Source organism: Cibotium barometz, chromosome 15 (genome assembly GCF_041138505.1).
Source record: "Cibotium barometz isolate CiBa-2024 chromosome 15, ASM4113850v1, whole genome shotgun sequence".
NCBI classification, from domain to species: domain Eukaryota; kingdom Viridiplantae; phylum Streptophyta; class Polypodiopsida; order Cyatheales; family Cibotiaceae; genus Cibotium; species Cibotium barometz.
The window spans coordinates 42,828,134-42,854,391 of NC_141060.1; the positions used below are offsets into that span (position 1 = coordinate 42,828,134).

A 26,258-nucleotide genomic window follows, 5' to 3' on the forward strand; every position below is an offset into this window, starting at 1 on the left:
AGGCAATGACGAATGCCAAACACCCTCTATTCTCTCCCCTATGTGAACCATGGGGCTTGATTTGATTGATCCAATGATACAAAACAAAAGGCAGCTCTCTTAGTAGGCAAGTTGATTGTACGTGATCTCTCGCCGTCAACCTCTTCCACACATGGCAACTCCTTCGTCTAGCCATGATTCAAGAGGAACAGCCCTCACTTGAAACCCCTACTTTCGCATCCCTTCTGTGGCCACTTGGTGGGTGTCCGATCTCATTTCTCATGGGGTCGCCCCTGCCTGGACTTTCAGTACTTCGCAAGTTTTCCATCGTGTGCCGGAGCAAAAACTCAATAGGTTCACCTTCCAATGGCAGCATCATTGCAGTGTTTGTACTCTTACCACTCGAGCAGGCTTTTCATTTAACTAATGAAAGGATCTTCTCTTGGGAAAAAAAAATGGAGGGTGCCGTTTTGATTATGTGAAGGGATCTTTGATAGGCTCAAAAGACAACTTAGTGCAACAGTTCTATGAAACGCAATCAGCATTAATTTTAGTGCTGCATAAGGCAGTGCTCAAACCGGGAGTTATATCTTCTAGCTTTCATTTTCAAGCAAAATGTTGCTCTCGTCCTTAACTTCCTTGGACTCCACTTCAGAATCATGCTCATCCCAAATAAGATGGAAAGACATTGTTAAAACCTTCCTTCTCAAGATAACCTATTTAAAACTTTTAGAAAGATACAGAAATTCAAATCTTATTACCAAAATCTCATTCAAAGTTTGAGAGGCTTCACCACTCTAAAGCATGAGGTATACATAATTTAGCACAAGACAACTTTTTCCGCCTTTTTTTGGACACATCTTCCACAATCTGCAAGGAATTCTACGGTCCTCGGGAGATCCTATGCCCTCCAGCAATGATTACCCTCACTTGGTTTCATTGCTAATCAGCATCCATGTCTTCCTCTAGTGCAGCCTTGGCAGCTGCCTTGGCCTGTTCAAGTAGATCAGCTGGCACCTGTTGAAGGTTAAAACACAACCATGAAATTTATGGAATGAGAAAAACTCTTACTTTTATGAGCAGCCATTTTTTAAAAGCCCTTTAAACATGCAAGCATGCTGGTGTACATGGCCTCATGTGAGTGTGCATGATGGTGGCTGCATGAGAATAATGATATATCATATAACCATTTGGTATGGTAAGAAAAAACAAGATTATGAATGCTGCTGAGGCATTGTCAAGGAAGCAAAGCTATGTTTATAATGCGCCATATACCTTTTGGTGTTAGCAAACAAATATAGGAAGACAGTTCCGTTAGGCCTGCAGAACTCTAGCTTTGGAAAACAAAATATGACATTTAGTGGATGTGGTATAAAAACACTCGTGGTTCTGAAGCAATCTGAAAACACATGTCGACACTATCAATGCATGTGTAATGTTGCATATTCAAATGTGGGCTGGCCTAGCATGTTTTACCAGGTGGCCAGGAGCATGCAATAAGGTCTATGCAATAGGACTGTGATGGATTGTCCAAATGCCTTGCTTGGCCTTTACACACCTTTTACTTGAATTTGTTAATGTAACGGGAGGCGGACGCGTGAATTGGAATCGTATAAATGTGAACAAGATTCTGAGCACTTAACACTTGAGCATTACAACCACAAAGCTGAAAATGACAGTACACCACATAAAGGGGCCGATGATAGGCTGACCCCCCCCCCTTTAGGTTATATTACCAAAAGAGTCTGCAAAGTACAAGATTACGGGTGCCTGGGGATTCACCACCAGCCTGCACCTGATTCTTCCAAATACATTATGAATGAATACATTTCAAACAAGAGAATCTGTAGGTACATCCGCCCTACACATAGGTACATCCGCCCTGCACAAGCCTCTTCACAGGTACATCAGCCTTGCACAAGAGTATCACAATCCTCACAGGTACTCCACCCTGCACAAGATGTAAATGGATCTTTAGGCCCTGTTTCCACGCGAGAAACTGATCCAGAAACCTGTGTTCTCCGCGAGCAAGTGTCCCCAATGCTTGCCCTAAGCACCTGCTATACCAGGAATCCTTGAGACACATCCATGCTCACATATTCCATTGCTGTCCAGCCTGTTTTGTGCAATAACCAGTCCAAAACAGCAACTTTCTGTCGCGAGAAATCCACATGTAAAGGGTCCTACAGCCCTGTGGAGGTCCCTAGAGCTGTCCTGTACTGTCCAAGTTGACTTTGGACACCTGTAACCAGTCCAAAACTCGCAATAACCAGAAATTGCAGGTCTGAAATTTACCAACCAGCCCTTTAGAAGAGTGTGGGGATCGTTGTCCAAGCTTGTGTGAGTCCGGGAAGCAACCAACCAGCCCTGTAGCAACTCCCAAAGCTGCAACCAGCTCTCCAATGTGTTGAATAATGAATAAAACAGCCCACAAGGGCCTTTAGAGGGAGGCGCCTTTTTCCAGTGCCACCTAAGGGGCCTCTTGAGGGAGGCGCCTTTTTCCAGTGCCACCTAAGGGGCCTGGTGGGTACACATACTGGCTGACAGGTGTCCCCATAAGGTGTCCAGCCCATAGTGCTCCATTTGTCCTGTTTGTATAAGTTTAGGTCCAACCAAATGGAAAATGACCATAAGCTGTCCGGACTTCATTAATTTTGGTCCAACCAAATGCGAACGCATTATAAGTTGTCCGGCCACTTATTAATGAGTGTGGACCTGCAAACCAACAAACCTTAGTAGTAAATGAAGTAAGCTGTAAATTGAGTGTGGACGCACTTACCACCTGCAAAACCCATAAGCCCACAGTTTTAGGCCCAAACAGGAGTGCACACACGTGTCCACAAGGTGCCCGGGCGTCCCCGGTCCCTCGGACTTCACAAGCCAAAATAACAAGCATTGTCCAGGCAGCAAGACAATGTCACACAAAGTAAAATAAAGTTATGGCATGCATCATTTATGCATTGTGCACATGTAAACTTGGAGAACCACCTATCATCTATTCCGCCTGCCATCATAACACACCATGTGTGCATGGCCGGAATCCACACAGGCACCGCCCGAAAGTCCACAAATGTCCTGCCATGTCCTTGGACTCATATGCATCCACTCATATGATCCATACACATGTCCAGGTATAATACATACATGCATCCGCATGTTTCTAGGCCTGACACGCATCCGCATGTCCCTAGAATATAGGGGTTTGTGACATCCCCCCGACTTCTAATCAGTTGACCGCAACTGAAAAGCCTCCAGATAGGCCTTCAAAAGATCTGGGTAATCCTCGAAGTAGGCCTCATCCATCCATTTCGCATCCAAAGCTGAATAATTCTTGAACTTCACAAGGTACCTACGAACAAGTTTGCCTCCCGCAAGCTTTCATTCCTTGTGAAAAACAATCTGTTCAGATTGAAGAATCTCTTCCAGCTCATCCACCTCGGGTGGGTCTTCCAAAACCGGCTCAAACGGTGTCGGTCCCACATAAGGCCTCAATAGGCTCACATGAAAAGCATTATGCATGTTCCAATGATCTGGGAGTACAAGCCGAAATGCAACATCATTGATCTTCTCCAAGATCTGAAAAGGTCCATAGTACCTGTTGGAAAGTTTAGGGTACTTTCCCTCTTTCCCTGGCCTCTTCCGAAGGCCTGCCTTTTCAAATTTCAGCAAGACCCAATCACCTTGTTTGAATTGTACATCCCTTCTATGCTTATCAGCTGCCTTTTTATTCTTGGTTTGAGACCTCTCTATGGCTGTCCGTACCTGTGCAAATGCAGTATCCAAGTCTCTGACATACTCATCTGCTGCAAACATCTCATCCTTTGTACGAAGGATGGGTGGTAGTACCACCTTGCCATAGATAATCTCAAAGGGTGCCTTGCCCGTAGAAGTATGTACCGTATTGTTGTAGGCAAACTCAACAAGTGGTAAATACTTCTCCCAATCCGATTTGCGATCGGATACATAAGATTTCAGCAAGTCGAGGACGGCTGAATTTGCTATTTCACTTTGGCCATCTGTCTGTGGATGGTAAGCTGATGAGAAGTTCAGCTTTGTACCCACATTGTCAAATAATGCGCGCCAAAATAAGCTTGTGGTTCTAGGATCTCTATCTCCCACAATAGATTTAGGCATGCCATGGTGTTTGAATATCTGTGCCAAAAACATCCTAGCCATATGGTCTGGCTTTATTGTCTTGCACACGGGAATGAAATGTGCCTGCTTGCTAAACCTATCAATGACGGTCCAAATAGCATCATTTCCCTGTGGCGTCCTTGGCAAATCCATAATGAAATCCATAGCAATGCTTTCCCATGGTTCATTTGGTATAGGCAAAGGCTGAAGCAATCCAGGTGCTTTATGTCGATCAAACTTGACCTTTTGACATACCATACATTCACATACATATGCTTCAATATCCTTGCGAATATCTGGCCAAAAGAAATACCTGTCCAAAGCTTGTGCTGTGGCCAAAATGCCTCTATGACCTGCATATGGAGGAGCATGGCACTCATCCATAACCTTATGGCGAAGGTTCTTTACCACACATACGATTTTGCATCATGAGATATCCATCTCTTATGACATAAGATGGGACAGCAATACCCTCTTGCAAATCAGCCCATACATGTGCAAAATCCTCATCCAGATGATAAGTATTACGCATATCCGATAAGTCCTCATGGTATGCAACTGTAATAGCATGAACCTGTGGTCGTCTAGATAAGGCATCTGCCACCACATTCTTTTTCCCTGGAGTGTGTAAAATCTGAAAATGAAACATTGTGAGGAAATTTGCCCATCTCATATGCTTCTCTGAGAGCTTACTTTGAGTCAAAAAGTATCTCAAACTTTGATGATCAGTTTTGACCATAAAATCAGCCCCTAAAAGATAGTGTTTCCAAATAGTAAGGGCATGAATTACAGCCAACAACTCCTTCTCATAAACCTGTAAGTGAAGCTCTGCATGTTGCAAGCGTCTGCTCTCATAGGCAATGACATGTCCTTCTTGGTTCAAAACAGTCCCTATGCAGTCCCCACATGCATCACATTCGACCACAAAAGGTTTGTGCAAATCCGGAATAATGAGTAACGGTCCCGAGATGATTGCACTCTTCAACTTTTGAAAGGCATCTCTCTCTTCTTGTGTCCATTTAAAGATTGCTTTCTTCTTCGTTAACTCGTGTAACGGAGCGGCAATGAAAGCAAAATGCTTGACGAACCTCCTGTAGTAAGCACATAAACCAAGGAAGCTCCTCACTTCATGGACTGATTTCAGCTCTGGCCATTCTTGCATGGCTTGTATCTTTGCGGGATCCATGCGCACACCATCCTTTGATACAATGTGACCAAGATAGTGAATCTCTGGGAGGAAGAATTCACTCTTTTTTGCATTTATGTAGAGCTGATTTTCCTTAAGCTCTTTAAACACAATAGCCAGGTGCTCACGATGTTGGGCTTCATTCTTTGAGAATACAATAATGTCATCAAAGAATATACCTGTGAACTTTCTATGCTTTCTGAACACCCTGTCCATCATCCTGTTGAAGGTAGCGGGTGCATTTGTAAGGCCAAAAGGCACCACCAAAAACTCATAAAGACCAAAGGCTGTCCTAAATGCAGTCTTGTGTACATCTTGAGGTGCTACTCTCACTTGATGATACCCACTCTTGAGGTCTATTCGGCTGAAACATGCCGAACCTTCAAGCTTGTCCAAGATGTCATCAATGCGCGGAATCGAAAACCGATTCTTGATGGTTATCTTATTGAGGGCACGGTAATCAGCACACATCTTGTAAGTACCATGTTTCTTTTGAACAAGAAGTACCGGCGAGTAATATGGCGAGGAACTAGGCCGAATCAAACCCTTTTCCAAAAGTTCATTCACCTGTGCCATAATCTCTTCTTGTTGACTAGCACTCACCCTGTATGGTAGCCTATTAGGTGGAGAGCTACCGGGAATTAGATCTATGCAATGATCTTCCGGCCTCTCTGGTGGCAACCTTGCTGGCAAAGCATTCGCAAAACAATCTTTGAACTGATTCAAAAAGTTAAGCTTGTCTTGATCTAATGTACTAACATCAACACTAGAATGTTCAATGGTATCACGTACAAAAACCAAGTAAGAACAAGCTAATTTCTTTATTGCCTTATTAATTTGTACATGGCTTACAAGAGGTATGGTACTTCCAGTAGTACCAACATCTATAGAGTGCTCACGGCCTCTATGTACAAAGCTGATTTTCTTCTCTTTGTAAGCCTTAATAGGCTCTAAACGGTGATGCCAGGGCATCCCCAACAAAACATCACAACCTGTAAGAGGAGCCACTAAAAAGCTCTCATGGTCGAGGTAGTCCTGTATATGTACACGGAGCTTACCAATGACTGGAGTTACATCAACCTGTTTGCCCTCAAAGGCGGCATCTGCATTCATTTGCATTCCCATGTCTTCCACATTGAGACCTATGGCGGCAGCCATCTGTACGGATATAAAGTTATCTGTGGAAGCATCATCAAAAAGAAACAAAGCGGGCTGATCCTTCAATTTGCCCCAAGCCTTGCATATGACTACTCTTGGGCTCATGCCCTGTATTACCCTGCACATCGGGTACAACATTCACAAGAGGCTTTTCCACATTAGGCTCAGCATTCTTAGGATTCTGTGGGCATTTAGGATATATATGATCTTTACTGCCACACTTAAAGCATTGTCCAGCCTTCCTGTACTCTTCCAATTGCTGTTTTGAGAGCCCAAAATTGTGGCGTTTAGCCCCCGGCTTCTTTTCGGAGTCATCCTTTGCATCTCGGCCATCTTTGGGAGCATTCTTAGGTGGCTGTCCACCCTTTTTCTGGTCATCCGCAATCATGGCTGAGTGTATAAGCTCTTGTATGGTCTTATTTGGATACACTCCCAAGCTTTGTTGAATGATGTGATGGAGCCCCGATTCAAACTTTCTCTTCTTCTCGTCCTCTCCAATATTCATGAAGGGAGTAACCTTGAGAAGGACTTTCCAAAACTTTGCTATGTATGAAGCCACGGATTCTCCCTCATCTTGGGATAGCCAATCCCACTCCTTGCGTACATCCTTTGCAAAGTTTGGTGGTAAGAATTGATCATAAAACTGAATTTTGAAAGAAGACCAAGTTGGGGCAGCACTTCCATCAAGTATTTTTGCAAGCCACCAATCACTTGCCGTATCCTTGAGATGCATTCCCACATGCCTGAGCATAGACTTTTCCGAAAAGTCTTCATTGCAAAAAGCTATCTCAAACTGTCTAATGAAAGCAAGTGCTTTGGTAGAGTCCATCCGTCCCTGAAAGTTTTCAAACTTTGCATCCTTGTCACCGGACTTGAACTCTCGAGGCTTCTTCCTTCTATATGCATCCCTATGTACATCCTGTTCATCTGCATGATGATGATGCCGTGATGAAGATTCACGATCCCTCTTCGTTCTCTCTTGAGCCACACTCTCCAAATGAGTGGAAAGCTCAACACGAGAACGGATATGTCTTCTTGGAGCAAAGCAGGAATGAGTAGAGGATCCCTCATCCTTACTCTTCTCTTGACCTGCATCAAGCCTAGCACCAGGGACTCTTGTCCTTTCAGCATTTGGCACTTGCTGTGCTCTTCCTGCTTGTTGTGCATCATGTGCACCACCACGGGCAGCCATGAGTGGTGGCTTCTTGAAAGCCAAACTACCATCTGCTGCAGTGTATACATCACCCTTAACCATTAGGTATGCAAGAGCAAGCTCTCGGGGTTTCTCAACATCCATTTCCTTTGCAATTGCTTCAAAAGTGACTTCATGGACCGAAGCCTTTGCCTTCGCAGCCAACACCCTTTGTACATCCGGGTCATTTTTCAATGACCTAAGCTCTTCGGTTTCAGCCCTATAGCGTCACACTTGACACCTCAAAGATTCCAAATCAGAATGCATAGTGTCATGAGTACCTGCATCTCCATAGACATCATTGCCTGCAGCATCTCTTGCATCCCTTGTACCATGAAATTCATGGTCCTGTGTGTTCTCCACACTGTCAGAAATGTGGCTGTCCATGACACTCAAATCAGGTCACCAGTTATGATTCCAAGCCTCAGACCGTTTTCCAATGAGGGGAAAAACTGAGCTCTGATACCAATGTAACGGGAGGCGGACGCGTGAATTGGAATCGTATAAATGTGAACAAGATTCTGAGCACTTAACACTTGAGCATTACAACCACAAAGCTGAAAATGACAGTACACCACATAAAGGGGCCGATGATAGGCTGACCCCCCCCCCCCCCCCCCCCTTTAGGTTATATTACCAAAAGAGTTTGCAAAGTACAAGATTACGGGTGCCTGGGGATTCACCACCAGCCTGCACCTGATTCTTCCAAATACATTATGAATGAATACATTTCAAACAAGAGAATCTGTAGGTACATCCGCCCTACACACAGGTACATCCGCCCTGCACAAGCCTCTTCACAGGTACATCCGCCCTGCACAAGAGTATCACAATCCTCACAAGTACTCCGCCCTCCACAAGATGTAAATGGATCTTTAGGCCCTGTTTCCACGCGAGAAACTGATCCAGAAACCTGTGTTCTCCGCGAGCAAGTGTCCCCAATGCTTGCCCTAAGCACCTGCTATACCAGGAATCCTTGAGACACATCCATGCTCACATATTCCATTGATGTCCGACCTGTTTTGTGCAATAACCAGTCCAAAACAGCAACTTTCTGTCGCGAGAAATCTACCTGTAAGGGGTCCTACAGCCCTGTGGAGGTCCCTAGAGCTGTCCTGTACTGTCCAAGTTGACTTTGGACACCTGTAACCAGCCCAAAACTCGCAATAACCAGAAATTGCAGGTCTGAAATTTACCAACCAGCCCTTTAGAAGAGTGTGGGGATCGTTGTCCAAGCTTGTGTGAGTCCGGGAAGCAACCAACCAACCCTCCCAAAGCTCCAACCAGCTCTCCAATGTGTTGAATAATGAATAAAACAGCCCAAAAGGGCCTCTTGAGGGAGGCGCCTTTTTCCAGTGCCACCTAAGGGGCCTGGTGGGTACACATACTAGCTGACATGTGTCCCCATAAGGTGTCCAGGTAGGTGTCCAGCCCATAGTGCTCCATTTGTCCTGTTTGTATAAGTTTAGGTCCAACCAAATGGGAAATGGCCATAAGCTGTCCGGACTTCATTAATTTTGGTTCAACCAAATGCGAACGCATTATAAGTTGTCCGGCCACTTATTAATGAGTGTGGACCTGCAAACCAACAAACCTTAGTAGTAAATGAAGTAAGCTGTAAATTGAGTGTGGACGCACTTACCACCTGCAAAACCCATAAGCCCACAGTTTTAGGCCCAAACAGGAGTGCACACAAGTGTCCACAAGGTGCCCGGGCGTCCCCGGTCCCTCGGACTTCACAAGCCAAAATAACAAGCATTGTCCAGGCAGCAAGACAATGTCACACAAAGTAAAATAAAGTTATGGCATGCATCATTTATGCATTGTGCACATGTAAACTTGGAGAACCACCTATCATCATTCTTGTACTTGAAAATATTCCGCCTGCCATCATAACACACCATGTGTGCATGGCCGGAATCCACACGGGCACCGCCCGAAAGTCCACAAATGTCCTGCCATGTCCTTGGACTCATATGCATCCACTCATATGATCCATACACATGCCCAGGTATAATACATACATGCATCCGCATGTTTCTAGGCCTGACACGCATCCGCATGTCCCTAGAATATAGGGGTTTGTGACATAAGGTCTATGCGATAGGACTGTGATGGATTGTCCAAATGCCTTGCTTGGCCTTTACACACCTTTTACTTGAATTTGTTTGTGCACTTACTGCAAGGTGCCCAGATATGCTCCATCTCTGTCTGCCATCCTTTGGGATAGCATACACATATACCAATAGTCCATCATGGCTACACGGAACTACCCATTCGGTGAAAGTTCAACTTAATTCCCAAATTTGACAAAAACCAAAGTGCAATCTCGACTCCATGAGAGCCTGAGAATGAAGAAGTCAGGAACGACAAGAGTACAGCCACTAGGCCCTTATTAAAGTGCATGATGCCTGCATGTCGCCATTTGGTCTAGAACCCCCTTTCTAATGAATGGTGCCCACTGAGACTAGATGTCTAGATAAGTATTGAGAACGGAAGATTTCCGAGTATCATGTCTTGATACAAGTATGTGCATTTGCACCATGCATGATTGCATGTGAATCTAGAAGATTTTTTTTTCCCCGGGGAAAAAGATCCTTCAATTAGTTAAAGAAAAAACAGCCACAAAGGGCGAAGTACAACCACAACGGGCTAGATACAAACTCACCTCATATAAGGGCGGGAAACAAGTGATCAGAAGGGGAAGAGATGCTTCTCCTCCGGCTGGCCGCTCTGTGAGGAGAAGGCTATCTCATAAGGGGGGGAGGGGGGAACAACCACAGAGGTGGTCTATAATGCCAAATGGGGTCACCGCCTCTATCTGTGAGGAAAGGGCCAGGCCTCCGAAGTCTCAAGAAGGCTTCCCACCGCTTCCACATGCGGTCAGAACCTCCATGTAACTTCCCCAACTGACCGTGGAGGGTGTGAATGATATCAAGCAATATGCTCCTGATGGTCTCAGCTAACGAAGTGTGGGTACCCTCGATGGCCTCGCTGCTTCTAGCACGCCAAGTGCCAGGCTGCTATGCTACTGCAAATCTCCCATCTCTGGCATGAGCCTAGCTGCCAGTCACCTATAGGTGGGGTTGTGAATGGCGGATACTACAACAATACGATGGCGGGAGACCTGAAGGGCTATTCCTCCATCCTCCTCGTAAGTCCTGACCACTCCAGCCTCACTGGCCCAAGCGACAATGCCCCAAGTGATGATCCGGGTCGATGCCTTGTCCATAGCGAAGATGCGAAGAATCCGCTGCCAAATCTGCTGAGCCTTCGGGCAATCCCGAACGCAATGTCGCTGAGACTCCTGGGGGTGGCCGCACCGCGGACAAGCTACTGACCGACCTCCAACTACCAGCCAAGTACCGACCGCCAAACTCCTGTGTGCCATCAGCCAAAGAAAGAGAATGATCTTCCTAGGCCGAAAGCTGTCCCAAAGCCTCTTCCAGAAATCTGAAAGGAAGCGCTATGATAGGCTCTGAGACTACCAATGTGTTGATGCTGAAGGTGTGCCATCTATCTCAGGCATCTGGATCCTGCGGCCAAGCCGTGCTGTGTATGCAAAGAAGGGGGCATCCAGAGTCTCCTCTCGATCCGCAGGATCATGCCAAGTCCACTCTCCCAGGTCCCACTGCAACCGCGTGAGAGGTCGGCACTCCCAAATCCATAGCCACCATAGTCCCTCCCTGGCCACCTTAGCCGGTGCTGGATCTGTGTGTCATTCCCGTGCCCGAAAACCAATCACCCTCACCCTTTGGTGTAGCCCCTCAAATCCTCCAAGGGGAGCTCTGATCTCTCTAGTCTACCATGGGATCCAATAGAAAAATTGAGCAGACCATTGTCCTCATCTGGTCCATGGACCGCCACGAGGATATCGTGTCTGGTATACATGCCTAGCCACACCGCAGGAGAGGGGGGGGGGGGTGTATTCTGGAATAGGCATAGTCACCAGAAACAAGAACGAAAACGTTCGAGGAATGAAAACGGGGAAACGAGGGCGGGTGCTGACACTACCCAAAAACCACACGACTTGTGCTAGTTGATCTGCGCTCCTGGTGCACGGCAGAAAATCTCAATCGCCTCTGCGAATCTCTGGAGATTTCCAACATCTCCTACAAGGTAAGCTGCTGTGTCGTCTGCAAACTCTAAGCCGCCCAACAGCTCCTACGTGCGGAGGGCAAGGCACAATCCCTGGAATCCAGTCTCCTGGGCGGGGAGAGAACTACTCATGGCGTCGACGACAAATAGGAAGAGGTACGGTGCCAGAGGCCAGCCTTGTCGAACCGAGTGGGAAAGGGGAAATCTGTCACCTCAAGCTCCTTGAATGAGAACCTGGCTGTGTGATGCTGAGTAAAGTCCTGAGACTCCATGAATCCACTCCATGGGGAATCCCATCCGGCTCATTGTGCCCTCTAGAAAGCTCCAAACCACCCTGTCATAAGCTTTCTCAAAGTCTAGGAGTAGCACAATGAGGTCCTGCTGCCGCATCTTGGCCGAAGCTGTCGCCTCCCAAAAGGTAAAGATGTTGTCTAGAATGCTCTGATCCTGAACAAAGCCAGTCTGAGTGTCGTGGATTAAGTCTAGAAGAGAAAGCTGAAGTTGCCTGCTAATGGCCTTGACCAAGATCTTATAAGCTGTCCCTAGGAGGGTGATAGGTCTCCACTCCCAGATCTCCAATCTATCACCACCCTCCTTGGGAATCAAATGTATCAAGCCCTCTGAAAGCCTCTCTAGCATGGCACCTATGGCCATAATCTCATTGAAAACAGCATGAAGGCCACCTTCCATGAGGTCCCAATGGCGAAGAAAGAAAGAGACAGGAAGCTCGTCCGCCCCCGAGCATTTGCCCCTAGGTAGTGCCATCACCACTTCCGCTAGCTCCTCTGAAGTGAAAGGGGTCAATAAGAAAGACTGAAGGGAGGAGGGAGCCACCTCTCTCGTGTGCCGCCAGACTCTCTCACGCACGTCCATCACCTGGGGGGATAATGGGGCACCAATGAGGAGATCGGAAGAAGTCCGTGGCGATGGCTCTCACATGTGGGGAATCAGAAACAATAGCTCCATCCTGGCCACGCAACCTGCGAATACCATCTCTCCTCCTATGGGAGCCAGCTATCTCAAAGAAATGTCCTATAACTCTGTCACCGGCATGAGTCTAGAATGAAGCCCTCGCATGGTATCTGTACTCCACCCTCCTCTCCTCAATGGACCAAATCTCCGTGCGGGTGGCAGCAAGCTAACTCTCAATCCACGGCCTGTCTGGGGAACTCTCCTGAAGACACTGTAAAGAGGCTAGGCTCCTCCACAGACTCCTCTCCTGCTCCCAAAATCCCTCCAAACTACTCTAGGCTGCCTCCAGTAAGAAAACATTGATCTCCCCCAAGCCACCATCCAAAGTGAACGCTGTAGAGCCTGGTGATGCTCTTGGAGGAAAAGAATGTCGATTGGTCCCCCCACCATAGCTCGCTGAAGCTCTCCTCTAAGGATGCCTCGTCTCTGAAAGCACTGAGGTCCCCTAAATCCTCATATCAATCTCTCTGAGGCGGAACTATTAGCACTGAGGTCCCCTAAATCCTCATATCAATCTCTGTGAGGCGGAACTATTGGAACTGCCCTCCACTCGAAGAGTCTTGGACGCCGTTTCAGACGGGGAATAGTCACAATCCGTCCTGGTGCGAAGTCGTGCCAAGTGGGCATGGATCTTGCCCTGCATGTACTGCCACTCTGTCCGAGCTCGAGAGTATGAATACTCCGTGCTCCATCGATCACAATGAATATACCTGTAAGAAGGGGGGGGAGGTACTGCGATATAGGTATGCATGAACACAAAAAGCAACACCTCCAGGCTGGAGGTCACCATCTCCCCTTCCTGGTCTCTGTGGGCTAATCCACCAAGCTCCATCCTGGCCAAAGGCCATAGAAAAGTAAGTACGTCGATGATTCGGAGATCCTGAAGATGCTGCGATAGCTCAACTGCCTGACCCTAAATGGCAGCAACCACCGACTCTGCGTCCCACTCTGTCCTCGGGGCTGCGCTCAAGAGGAAAGAGAAGACCATCACGCAATTCTTTGGCGTAGAGGGTCTAGAGTGGTGGAAGACCACACAAATCCGAATAGGGGCTACAGTCTCCTCAAACCTATCTATCCCTTCCATCGGAAGACACCGGAAGAAACTATAATCCACCGGCTGCCCCAAGATCCTTGGGGCCCACCTGGAAACTCGAGTGGGAGAGCCCTCACCGGAGAGGCCGCAATGATTATCTCAACCGGCTCTGAGAACCGATTCATGCGACGAACGGAACTCGCCGGCTATCTCCTCTCCGCATCGGGGGCAATAGGGGGCCGACGGGAGTGCTAGCGGGGGGGGGGGGGGGGGGGCGATGGGGGGCCCAGAAGAAGAGGAAGGGGCAAATGGAGCGACTGCAGGTAGAGTCGGTGGCGGGAGGCTAGAGAGGGACGTTGCTGAGAGGCATCTGTTGGAGAGGAAGGCTACTGGGGAAGGCCCGATGGAGAGAGGGTGAGGTCAACCGGCCCCACTAGGCACTGAGAGCTGGAAGAGGAGTCACGACGATGAATCGGCCGCCCGATCCGCGCGGGGGGGGGGGGGGGGGGGGGGACACCATCTGTGGACGGGTGCTAGGATAAGTGCTCGTAACAGTTCTTTGGCAAAACCGAATCCCCCTGCATGCTGCCAACCTGGCACGCATGGCAACGACGCTCAGCTCTGGTGCTCGGTTGGCAGGGACCAACCGTCCGCCATTATTTGGCTGGAGGGTCATCCGTGGTCAGTACCTGGTGCTCCGCTGCCTGGAAATCTGCTCCTCCCTCAGCCCCCTAGTGCAAAATTGAGCGGGAAGCGAGGGGGGGAGACCATCGAGGGCAATCTCCTAGACTGACACCGAGGGCAAGCTCTGGCCAGATGACCCATCTATCTGCAAATGAAGCATTGGCCTAGAAGGCCGGAATACTCCACTCGTTGCATAATGGGGTCGCCCCGAAGGCTGGGAATAGATATCATGTGAGGCACAGAATCCGGTGAGGCAACACACATGCGCAGAGATGGAATCTCGGCTACTTGTGCGAGGGCGAAGGCAGCTGTGGGGATTCCATCACTCTCCCGATGGCACCACCTATCATCGGGAGAAGAGGAAGGTATTCGTTCTTGAGGCCTAGAAAGTAGACTATCATGGGAAAGCCTGAAACTCCAGCTAGAGGGTCGGATGCCAAGTGGAGGCCGTGCTGGCACTGTCCAAAGAAGGCATGGGCCGTACGCAATGCAACGGGGCTCAGCTACATGACAAGATCAGACGCCGCTGGTGAGTCCCAGAGGAGTGCTAGTGATCATCAGTAGATTACTGGGGGACTTTTTACTTCAGTTAGTGGAGGTTTTTTCCCCCAGTTTAGCTCAGTTTCACTTATATGCAATTTATAAGTGTTTTGGTCCACCCGGCACATTTTATGGCCGGACATGTGAACACTTATCTTTAGGGTCACTATTATGTGGCTTTTGTACTTCACTTTTTTCATCAAGCAATAGACTGAAGTCGTGTTCTCTCTCTCTCTTGGTTTCCACGCCTGCTTGAAGCTCCTGTAAACCCTAACCCTAACACTTCATTGCCTTCATTTGGTATCAGAGCATTGAAGCCTTGCCCTGCCCTGCCCGTACACTGCCAGTGCTGCTGCCCATACTCCTGAGCGCCGTACACCTGTGCGCCGTACAGCACTGTTGTTGCTGCCCGTACATCTGTGCGCCGTACTGCAGCTTCAGCACCTGCTGCCCGTACACCTGTGCGCCGTACTGCATTCCGTACCTGACAGCGCCGTACTGCATTTCGTTCCTGTCAGCGCACGTGTACCAGCCCCGTATACCCAGACTGAGCCGCCTTCAGGTACTGTACCTGCCCCGTACAACTGTCAGCGCTGCCTTCAGCATCTGGTCGCCTTGCTACCAGCTTCCGTACAAACCTGCGCAGAAAGCCCTGCAGCATTCAGTGCTGCGTACCTGCTTTTGTACCTGGCGACTGTACCTGCTGTGATACGACTGCAACTTCCACCTGCTTCCGTACAGAACCAGTAAACTGTACCTGCATAGTACAGTCAACAGTACTTGTTCATTACTCAGTACAACTGTGGTAAGCATTACAAGTTCTGAATATTGGGCATTTTTTATTTTCTCTGTGAAAATCTACAGGCAAATACAGGCAGATTTTCTAGCAAAGAACTATACAGTTTTTTGCACAGTTTGGGTGCAGCAAATTTGGGGCATTTTGGCATTGTGTACGCCACTTGCTGCTCTACTCAGTCATTGGTGCATTGATCTGCACATTCAGAGGATTGAGAGTGCAGGCATAATTGGGTGAACTGTATTCAGTGAAGTACAGTTATTATCAGGGTTTCTGCTATTGGGTTTTTTGATACACAGGTACAACATTGTGCATAAGCATAATGGCAAATCAACAGCAAAGTGATGTATTCACATATTTGTCTAAGGAAGACAAATTGGATGGCACGAACTACTCCCTGTGGAGTTTTATGCTGAAAAATGTGCTTGTGGCAAAAGGTCTTTGGGATTTTGTTAGTGGTGATGAACCACGTCCAGGTCCATTGGCTCCAGAGACTCCTCCCCAAGGGGGTGCTCGTGGACGAGGACAACAGGTACAGGCTCCAAGACAGCCATTGCCTGTTCAAAGAACAAATGCTCAAAAGACATGGGATGCCAGGGATGCACAAGCTTTGTCACTCATTGCATTGTCAGTACAGAGGTCCATTATACCTCATATTCGTTCAGCTGGCTCTTCACAGAATGCATGGGTGACTTTGGAGCAGATGTATGCTGCTCGTAATGAGGCTAGGATCTCATTTTTGAAAAGAGAGCTGGAAAATCAGAAAATGAATGAAGGAGATGATATGTCTAGCCACTTAAACAAGCTGCAGGATTTGAGAGAACAACTCATCAATGTGGATGAGATTATTCCTGAGACGCAGCTTGTGTCCACCATCTTGCACTCTTTGCCAAGATCTTACTTGGCTTTTCATACCTCTTTGAACCTCAGCATGAGGAATGCTGTTGAACCCCTCAAGTATCAGGAACTTGTTGCTCTCTTACTACAAGAGGAGCAAATGAGGAAGAATATGAATATGAACACAAATGCTGAACAAGCATTTACTACAGGTCAAAAGGGGAAAGGAAAAACTCAGCCAAAGAGTTCAAATCAAAATTCAGGTGATGGTGGTTCTTCACAGGATACCAAGAAAGGTGATGGACAGCCCAAGAAGAAGGGCAAATGTCATTACTGTAAGAAGCCAGGTCACTACATCACGGAATGTAGGAAGAGGATTGCCAAAGAGAAGGCAAAGGAAGCTGGGATGTCTGTTAATGATGCTTCTAAAGCTCCTCCAGAGACTGCTTCTTTTGTTGAGGACAGGGATTACTGTTTTTATACATGCAGCTATGATGCCTCTTGGTCTTCACAGGCACTCAGTTTGACAGAGCATGCATGTACTTGGTATTTTGATAGTGGTGCCTCAAAGCATATCACATCTCACAGGGATTTGTTTAGTCATGTTGGCCCTGCCCCTGTTGGCAAAACTGTTCAGTGTGCCAACAATGCTTCATATCCAGTTCGTGGCATTGGGGAGATTCAGCTCACAGCCATTGATGGCTCCATTCTCCGCCTTACAGATGCCTTATATGTACCAGGGATAAAGAAGAATTTGTTGTCCATTTCTTCTTTAGCACATTGTGGTATGCAAGTCCACTTTGATGATGATAAATGCATGGTCAGAGACAAAGCTAATGCCTTGACCTTGATGCTTACTGGTACATTATGTCATGGACTTTATCAGTTGGATGCATTTCAGCCAGTGGATCAGTCTGCTTATCATGCATTCACTCTTACTCCAGCTATGGTTGATGCGGAGTTATGGCATGCTCGCATGGGGCATGTAAATTTTGGTAGTCTTATGCTTATGCAGCGACATAACATGTTTACAGATCTACCTCTCATGGAGAAGCCTCCAGATCACATTTGTGAAGGATGTATTTTGGGAAAAATGCATAGGTTTTCCTTCCCACGTGATCAGGCTCTAAGAGCAACTGCAAAGTTGCAGCTTATACACAGTGATCTTTGTGGTCCCATGCAGACGAAGTCATTAGGTGGTTGCTTCTATTTTGCAACATTTATTGATGACTTCTCTCGTATACGCTGGGTCTATCCTTTGACACAGAAATCACAGGTATATGATGCATTTTTGGCCTTTGTAGCACTTGCTGAGACAGAGTCAGGATGCAAGGTCAAGACTCTCCGTTCTGACCGAGGGGGGGAATATATGTCACATATGCTGAATTCCTTTCTTGGGAGTAGAGGTATAAAACATCAGTATACTACTCCTTACACCCCACAGCAGAATGGGGTTGCAGAAAGGAAGAATCGGTCACTCATGGAGATGGCCAGATGTATGCTAAAGGCAAAAAGGCCACCACATATCTTTTGGGTGGAAGCAGTCATGTGTGCTTGTCATATTTTGAAGTCCCACAAAGGCATTGGTTTCTATTACTCCTTTTGAGGCTTGGCATGGCCGCAAGCCTTCTGTATCGCATTTTCGTATCTTTGGGTGTCTTGCATATGCACACATACCCAAAGAGTTGAGGAGGAAGCTGGATGATAAAGCCACAAAATGCATTTTTGTTGGGTATAGCCGTGAGAGCAAGGGCTACAGGTTATATGACCCACTATCCAGGAAGATATTCACTAGTCGGGATGTGATTTTTGATGAAAAATCAGAAATATCCATGGCTGGTTATGAGGCAAATCAGGCTTAAAATGATGTGTTTGAAGGTCTACTACCTATGGAATTTCATTCCACAGTTGGTGATCCAACTCATGAGGGTACAGGACAGCCAGCAAATGATGTAGGTGGTGCAGAAATTCAGCAGCAAAATGAGCCAGAAGCTGAACCAAATATGGGGCAGCAGGCACCACAGGTCAGACATATACCTAGATGGTATTTGAGGACATTACAGGACAGCCATTTAGAGGGTCCTCTTGCTGGTCGTACTCGTAGGGAGACAAGGACCAATGAGCATGCACACATCATGGATTTGAATCTGGTTATGGCAGCCAGTTTACAGGATGATGATGAGCCTGATTCATTTGTGGATGCACGAGATAATGTGCATTGGAACAAAGCCATGCAGGATGAGCTTGATTCTATTAAAAGGAATCAAACATGGGATTTGGTTGATCTGCCCAAAGGCAAGAAAGCAATTGGTACTAAATGGGTCTATAAGTTGAAAAGACATGCAGATGGATCCATTGACAGGTACAAAGCCCGTCTAGTTGCAAAGGGCTATGCACAGAAGAAGGGCATTGATTATGAGGAGACATTTGCTCCTACATCCCGTATGTCGACACTTAGGTGTGTCATTGCATTGGCTTCACATCGTGGTTGGGTTGTTCACCAGTTGGACATAAAGACTGCATTCCTACATGGGGACCTCGAGGAGGAAGTTTATGTATTTCAGCCCATGGGATTTGCAGAACATGGTCATGAGGGGAAAGTTTGCAGGCTGAAAAAGGCCTTGTATGGTTTGAAACAAGCTCCACGAGCTTGGTATGCAAAAATAGATGCTTTCCTACTCACTCAGGGATTTGTGAACAGTCCATCAGAAGCCACTCTGTATGTAAAGAAAGAAGAGACAGATCTGCTGGTCATCACTCTTTATGTGGATGATCTCTTGCTCATGGGATCAAATGATGACAAAATTGCAGCTTTTAAGGAGATACTGCAACAGACATTTGACATGTCTGACTTGGGGCTTGTACATTACTATTTGGGCATACAGTTTGTGCAGGATAACAGAGGCATTGGGTTGTTGCAATCACGTTATGTTACTAAACTTCTGGAGAAGTTTAAATTTCAGGATTGCAATCCTATTAGTACTCCTATGGAGCCTGGGATGAAACTGTCACTACAAGATGACAGTATTTCCTTTGATGCCACTACATATGCACAGGCTGTTGGGTGCCTCATTTATTTGTGTAATACAAGGCCAGATATTCAGTATGCAGTCTCTCAATTGAGCAGATTTATGCACAGCCCGCGGTTGTCACATTGGCAAGCTGTGAAGCGTGTATTCCGTTATTTGCAGGGTACCTTGTCTCTTGGATTGCTTTATCTTGAGGGGGGTGACATGCAGTTATACGCTTACAGTGATTCAGATTGGGCTGGTGATTTTGATACCAGACATTCCACTAGTGGAAATTGTTTCTTTCTTGGCTCTTCATGCATTTCTTGGCTAAGCAAGAAACAGACCACAGTGGCCACTTCGTCTTGTGAGGCAGAGTACAGAGCAGCCTACACTACTACTGTTGAGTGTGTTTGGTTGCGTCGTCTCATGACTGATATGGATATTTCAGTGGAGGAGCCTACACCTATCTATACTGATAGTCAGAGTGCCATTGCTGTGGCCAGGAATCCTGTGTTTCATGCTCGCACGAAACACATTGAGATTCACTATCATTTTGTTCGGGAGAGACTCCAGGCAAGAGATATCAGTCTGATCTACTGTCCTACAGATCAGAATGTGGCAGACATCTTCACCAAGGCATTACCACGTCCGAAATTTGAAGCATTCCGCAGTGCTTTGAATTTGTTTCCTTTTGGTGGATGATGTACAGTGATCACATATCACTCCAGGGGGGGTTTGTTGGGTTTTATGCTGTGTATGCACCCAGAGGAGTGCTAGTGATCATCAGTAGATTACTGGGGCACTTTTTACTTCAGTTAGTGGAGGTTTTTCCCCCAGTTTAGCTCAGTTTCACTTATATGCAGTTTATAAGCGTTTTGGTCCACCCGGCACATTTTATGGCCGGACATGTGAACACTTATCTTTAGGGTCACTATTATGTGGCTATTGTACTTCACTTTTTTCATCAAGCAATAGACTGAAGTCGTGTTCTCTCTCTCTCTCTGTTGGTTTCCACGCCTACTTGAAGCTCCTGTAAACCCTAACCCTAACACTTCATTGCCTTCAGGGGGGGAGGTCACGCTCGACTGTACTGGCAACTTTTTTCTCCTAGGAAAATCTAGAAGATTTGCTAGATATTTGGTATGTTTTTGTGTGTTGCATGAGATGTTGTGTAAAGCCTAGGAGTGGCGGGACCCGGACATGCTGGCACATGAGAGCTTTGGACTTAGACAAATTACGAGCAATGTGTGTTCACACTCATTAATAAATGAGTATGAACATGAGTAAGTTGGGCACCACGCATTTCATTAAAGATGAACATCCCCCACCATTTGAACCAAGTGCCCTCCTTATGGCATACTGTGGGGTGTCCAAGCCTCATTTCGGAAAGTAAAATTCAGTTTTTAATAAGCATATGCGTCACCTGGAAACTAGTAAAAAAGCTTGAAGACAGCAGACCTTTCTGCTGCTAGAGTTTCTCATTAGTGCCCAGAAGCCATGAAGAACAAAGAGAAGTTGCTTGTGAAGCTTGGAGGAACCTTCAAGACCAGAGAGTGCTGTCCTTGGGTGCATCCAAGCCATATGAGACTGGACCTGGCTTGAGAGTTCCACGTAGAAGTCTATTTGAGACTCAGCTGTAATGATGTGACTTGTTGCTTGATAATTTCAAGTAAGTACAGAGGTTGATTCTATGGCATCATTGCTTATGTCAAACTCACACAAATATCTAGATATTATTGTGATCCCTATAAGAGGTGGTTCACACACACACACACACACACACACAAACAGACAAGTGACCCCTCTAAGAGGTGGTTCACATGCACAAGTAAGACCTTGATTCCCAACAGTGTCCAGAAGACCCAACCATGAAGGTTGTCAGCCTACTGACAATGCCCATGATAGTTGTTCACACTAGGCTAAGTGCTCGTGTCCACATTGATTGCCACATTGCCAACTCGACTGCCATGCTACCTGTCAACAACTTGTCTGGCACTTGTATGTTGTTGTCGACTCATGTGTGTGTTGCTCCCAAGTGCCACATGTGCCCGCAATATACGAGGATGTGTCACATGGGCTATGGGAGCCAAATCCCTTGGAAAAGGCCAGATTTCTATTGGGAAGAGAGGGAAGCAGCAACAATACTCACACACACACACACACATAGAGAAGCAAGTACACAGTCGTGTTAGCTTGCGAGAAAGAAATCACGTTACACAATGATATTGGGTGTACCTAAAAATGAAAGTACAATGAAATGATAAGGTAAAACACAGTAATGGCTTAGGGTGTGTTCCTGTGCACACGGAAAAAACCCCTCCTTAGGAGAGTTAAGAGTGCTTCGGCTATCCTACACTGTGACAAAGATGTCAACAAACCCCCCCTGGAGTGATGATGTGAACATGTGGATCAATCCCCAAAAGGCAATAATTCCAAAGCTTTGCGAAAAACTTCGAACTTTTCACGAGAAAGAGCCTTCGTGAATAAATATGCCATGTTATCGTGTGTAGGCACATATACCAAGTTAATCTCTCCTGCTGAGAGTCTTTCCCTGACATAGTGATAATGCACCTCAATGTGCTTATAGTGAGAGCATGAAACACTAGGTTTTTCGCAACTACCAATGCGATCTGATTGTCAATGAAAATGGTAGTGGAGAACAACTGTCCAACACCCAAATTAGCCATAAGGAGTCTAAGCCAGACACACTCAATTGTAGCTGTAAAAGTTGCCTTGTACACAGCTTCACAACTAGAAGTGATCTTCTTCCACATTTGATTTAAGTCCTGCAAGCTAGTTCATTAGGGAGTTCATTTTGTTCACATGAGCATCAAAGCTTTCATATGGTTGCATTGTGAGTCCATAGAACTCTATCTATGGAGAAACCTTCGTGGTTCTTGCCTGAATTCCGAAGATCTTGTCCAGCTTTTCAAAAGCCTCTTTGGAGGTAGTGAGAACGCCAACATGGTGTATGAAGTTATCAAATGGCTATGAGGCCAAAGGCTCATTGATCTCTGAGCTTCCAAGATTTTTGTAATGCATCTTCTTTCTCAAGCATCTTCTCTTCCCCTTCAAAGAAAGGCCAAAGGCCTTCGCTCATCATACTAAACTTCAGCTTAGTATGCCAGGTGTGGAAACTCTCCTTATTAAATATTTCAATGAACATGTGGCAAGCCACTTTATGCTATGAAATTAACAGAGGAATGTATCCAATGTCAGAGTCTAATCTCGTACAAATAATGCCAAAACTTGGGGTTTCAAGAAAAATTAGAATTTCCCAAAAATTAGGGCTTTTTGAAAATGATGCTATTGGAGGCTATAGCAACACTTGAATGCTCGATATATGCCCTCAATTTTGAAAAAAGATTAAAGATTTGGAATTAATGCTCTTATTAAGGTGGATTTAAGAAATTGTAAAAAAACCCCAAGTTGATTTTACTTTCCTAAATTTTGTCGATTTGATGCAAGTTACATTGGAAGCGGCTATCTCTGATACACATGATCTCCAATGCTAATGTTGTTGTAGGCGACGTACATGCGGGTACACCTCGCCGAAAAGAGAGCTGCAGCAGGCGGAGCAAAGGTGGCACTAACTAGACTCTGCTGCAAGTGCTGAGTTTCGGGAATGTCACAGCATTGTTTGAGTAGTGGCAATGTCGGTCGCAGTTGACGTCACCAAGCAAGAGCTAGATGGTGAAGACTCACCAGGTGGGAGCTAGATGGCGAAGACGACGTAGTCACCAAGCGAGAGCTAGATGCAGACTGAGCAATGCACAGAAGTTGTTGAAATCGGGCCAAGTGGCAATCCAGCTCCGACTCCACTCTGGCCTTTTTGGATGCTGTCGTGATTAGTTTCTATTGTATTGGTTGTAACCTCCCTTGCAGCAAAAGCCACAATTCATTCATTCTACCTTCTCGGGGTGAGATTCTTGCCAAACAGATATTCAAGAAAAGCCATTTCCTGAATCCAGGAACATGCCCAAATTCATCTTTTAAGAACATGCATGTTATATACTCATGGTAGTCAACCCACAAGACTATATAACTATCACCTCCATTATGCATAGTACGGACTACTAACGTCATCAGTGCCCAATAGTGGAGAAGCAGTGTACATTTTATGTTTTCTGTACGAGGCAGATAGCTAACTGTTAGTCACCCCATTTATTTATTTATTTAAAAACCTTGAAACAGAAAAAAACGGGCATGAAACATCCAAAACATTTTCAAAACACTTCCGACTTTTAAAAAGGTATGTAACATGTTCATTGCAAGTATGCAATATGACCCAAGGTATCATAATTTAGGAACTCTCATAAAAAATACTCTCAAACATTATTAAGCTCACCCGTTGGTGTTCACGGTTTGATTCATCACATATCCAGCTCATCTCCAGTTCAAAAGCCTTGTCTTTTGCTTCATCATGAACTCCATATATACTGCAGAGGATGGCAGAGATATGAAAGCAAGTACATACATTGACTGTGCCAAGAACATCTCCATAACAGTGTCTTTCTAATTGTACCACATTCCAAGCACCAAAATGAGTCTACATACAACTTACATTTTTGCTACTTCAATAACACCTTCTCTGCAAGTCATTTCTGCTAGCTTCAGCTTCTCAATTTCCCTGCTCAGCGTTCGACACTAGTTTTAAATTGGTTATGTTTGAACCCTAACAACTTCTGAAAAAGAAACCAAGACTCACGTTTTCGCAGCTTGTCTTCCTTTTCCAACAGCTGCCCCAAAATACCTCTGCCAACAAATCAACCCAATCTTTTAGGCACGGTCATCTCTTTGAATAAAGGAAAAAATGATATACTCAAATGTAAAATCTGGTGAGGATAGTAAAAGCCATTACATATGCAACACCTGACGGCTCAATCATGTATAGCTGTGGACCATCCCGATCATACCCACCAAGAAGAGCCGCTGTCCCAAATGGTCTGCATAACATCAAGCTAGTAAGCCCTAGAATCCTCCAAGAAGCAATCCAAAGCCAGACCTGAAGATTTTAATGTAAGGACTATGAAAAGCATGTGTTTGGGGAAAACCTCAACCACCAATAGAGAGTGCACAAATGCACATAACTAGCCACACGGTCACTAAGCTCCTTGATGGGAATTTCTTCCCCATAAAAACTGACGAGAAAAAAGATACTTGTGAGTTCTTTTAATGCAAACTAGTATAGTATCTGAAAGAGATCGCACTTCTGAAGCCCAGCCATAATGCTTGGGCATCAAATTAGTCTCCAAGCAAACATTATACTTTTCAAAAGGCATACCTTTGGTAATTGTTAGCTTCTCCCCGAGCACGTGACACTATTTGCCTACCATCAGCTGCTAGCCCTGCCATTGCCTGAATATAAAACACAGGTTACAACCATGTATTGCCAACAACTTAAGAGTGACTGACTACAAGGAAGGACAGAACATCTACACAAATGAAAGAAACTCGCTTTTATGTTGAACCAGTGTTACAAAGGAAATGCCTTCCCAATTTCAACCAAGACCTAGATCTCATCAATTGAACAATGCCTTCGCAGCTAAAAATGAGCATCAGAGTTAATTCTCCCAGGGGCAATTATCTATCAATGCAGCTGCTCCCAGTTTTATTTGTTGCTGACACCTTTGTCAGACTTGGGAGTATCTGGTCATTGCCTAGCTATTTCCCTCACACCCTACTCTCCCTCCCTACCTTAGTATCTCTACCTCTCTTTAGCTCCCCCTTCTCCTTCCCCTCTATGCCTCTCAAACACACACAAACAACGAAAAGTGCCTGGCCAGGAGCAAAGTATCACAGTAATTAACATCAATAGACCAAGATGTACATGCAGAGGATTATACAAGGCCCATAAGAAAGTAAACTATTTGGAATATTACTCCAATATCAAAACCTAATAGATACACAAATTTTTTATTTACATGGTTCTCTTCTGCTAATGAATGCCTTTGATTGATTAATCATAGCTTAATCAAGCCTGAAACTTTTTAAATGGCTAGTCTCTGCCCTCAACCTTGGCCATACTTGCCTATATCTTTAGTAGCTATGAGCATTCCCATTTACAACTTACACAACCTTCGAAAGTTGTCTAATCTTCTTAAAAGAGACAAATCGTGTCTTAAAACACAAGCTGAAAATCAGCCCTTTCACACAAAGGTCCTTCCACTAGGCAGACCTCATACGCTGAAGCATAATTTGAATCTGACTAATACGTTGAGCATCAGTGTGTACTTATACAGATCAAAAAAGGTGGTCCACTTCTCAGCCCAGCTATCCAAGTAAAGCTCCTCAAATTCTTTCTTCTCAGTCGAAAAAGGTTACGATGAAAACAGTCTCGCACAGGAGGAGGATTACTAGCTGCAGCTTGGAGGGCCTGCAAGCGTAGCTCCCAGTATGGGCCAAGGACTTTGCACATGGAGCCATGTCTCGGATGCTACTTTTCCCCTGTGCTCAAGGGTGAGCCTGAATGGCTCTACGGTTGGGCGGTGAGCTAGATGCTCATGTCTATGTTTGATTTCCTGTTTGTTTATGCTTAATCGTAGGGGCTTTAGCTTGGGGGCTAATTATTGGTATCAGAGCCAGCCAGCCCTGCTGGAATTAAGTGTGGTAAACTCCAAAAGGAGGAGGGGAGAAAA

At 45.9% G+C, this 26,258-nt stretch overlaps 1 protein-coding gene across 1 annotated transcript in view; it reads right to left on the reverse strand.

Annotated features, from left to right (window-relative positions):
* Window positions 1-685: 685 nt before the first annotated feature.
* LOC147631328 (proteasome subunit alpha type-3-like) overlaps window positions 686-26,258 on the reverse strand; it is a 43,390-nt gene continuing 17,817 nt past the window's right edge. The window contains exons 5-11 of the mRNA XM_086809720.1: window positions 24,905-24,978; window positions 24,675-24,761; window positions 24,482-24,566; window positions 24,329-24,375; window positions 24,185-24,250; window positions 23,969-24,059; window positions 686-996 (exon numbers count right to left, since the gene is read on the reverse strand). Of these exons, the coding sequence (XP_086665846.1) occupies window positions 922-996; window positions 23,969-24,059; window positions 24,185-24,250; window positions 24,329-24,375; window positions 24,482-24,566; window positions 24,675-24,761; window positions 24,905-24,978 (525 nt within the window). The 3' untranslated portion in view covers window positions 686-921. The remainder of the gene's footprint in view (window positions 997-23,968; window positions 24,060-24,184; window positions 24,251-24,328; window positions 24,376-24,481; window positions 24,567-24,674; window positions 24,762-24,904; window positions 24,979-26,258) is intronic.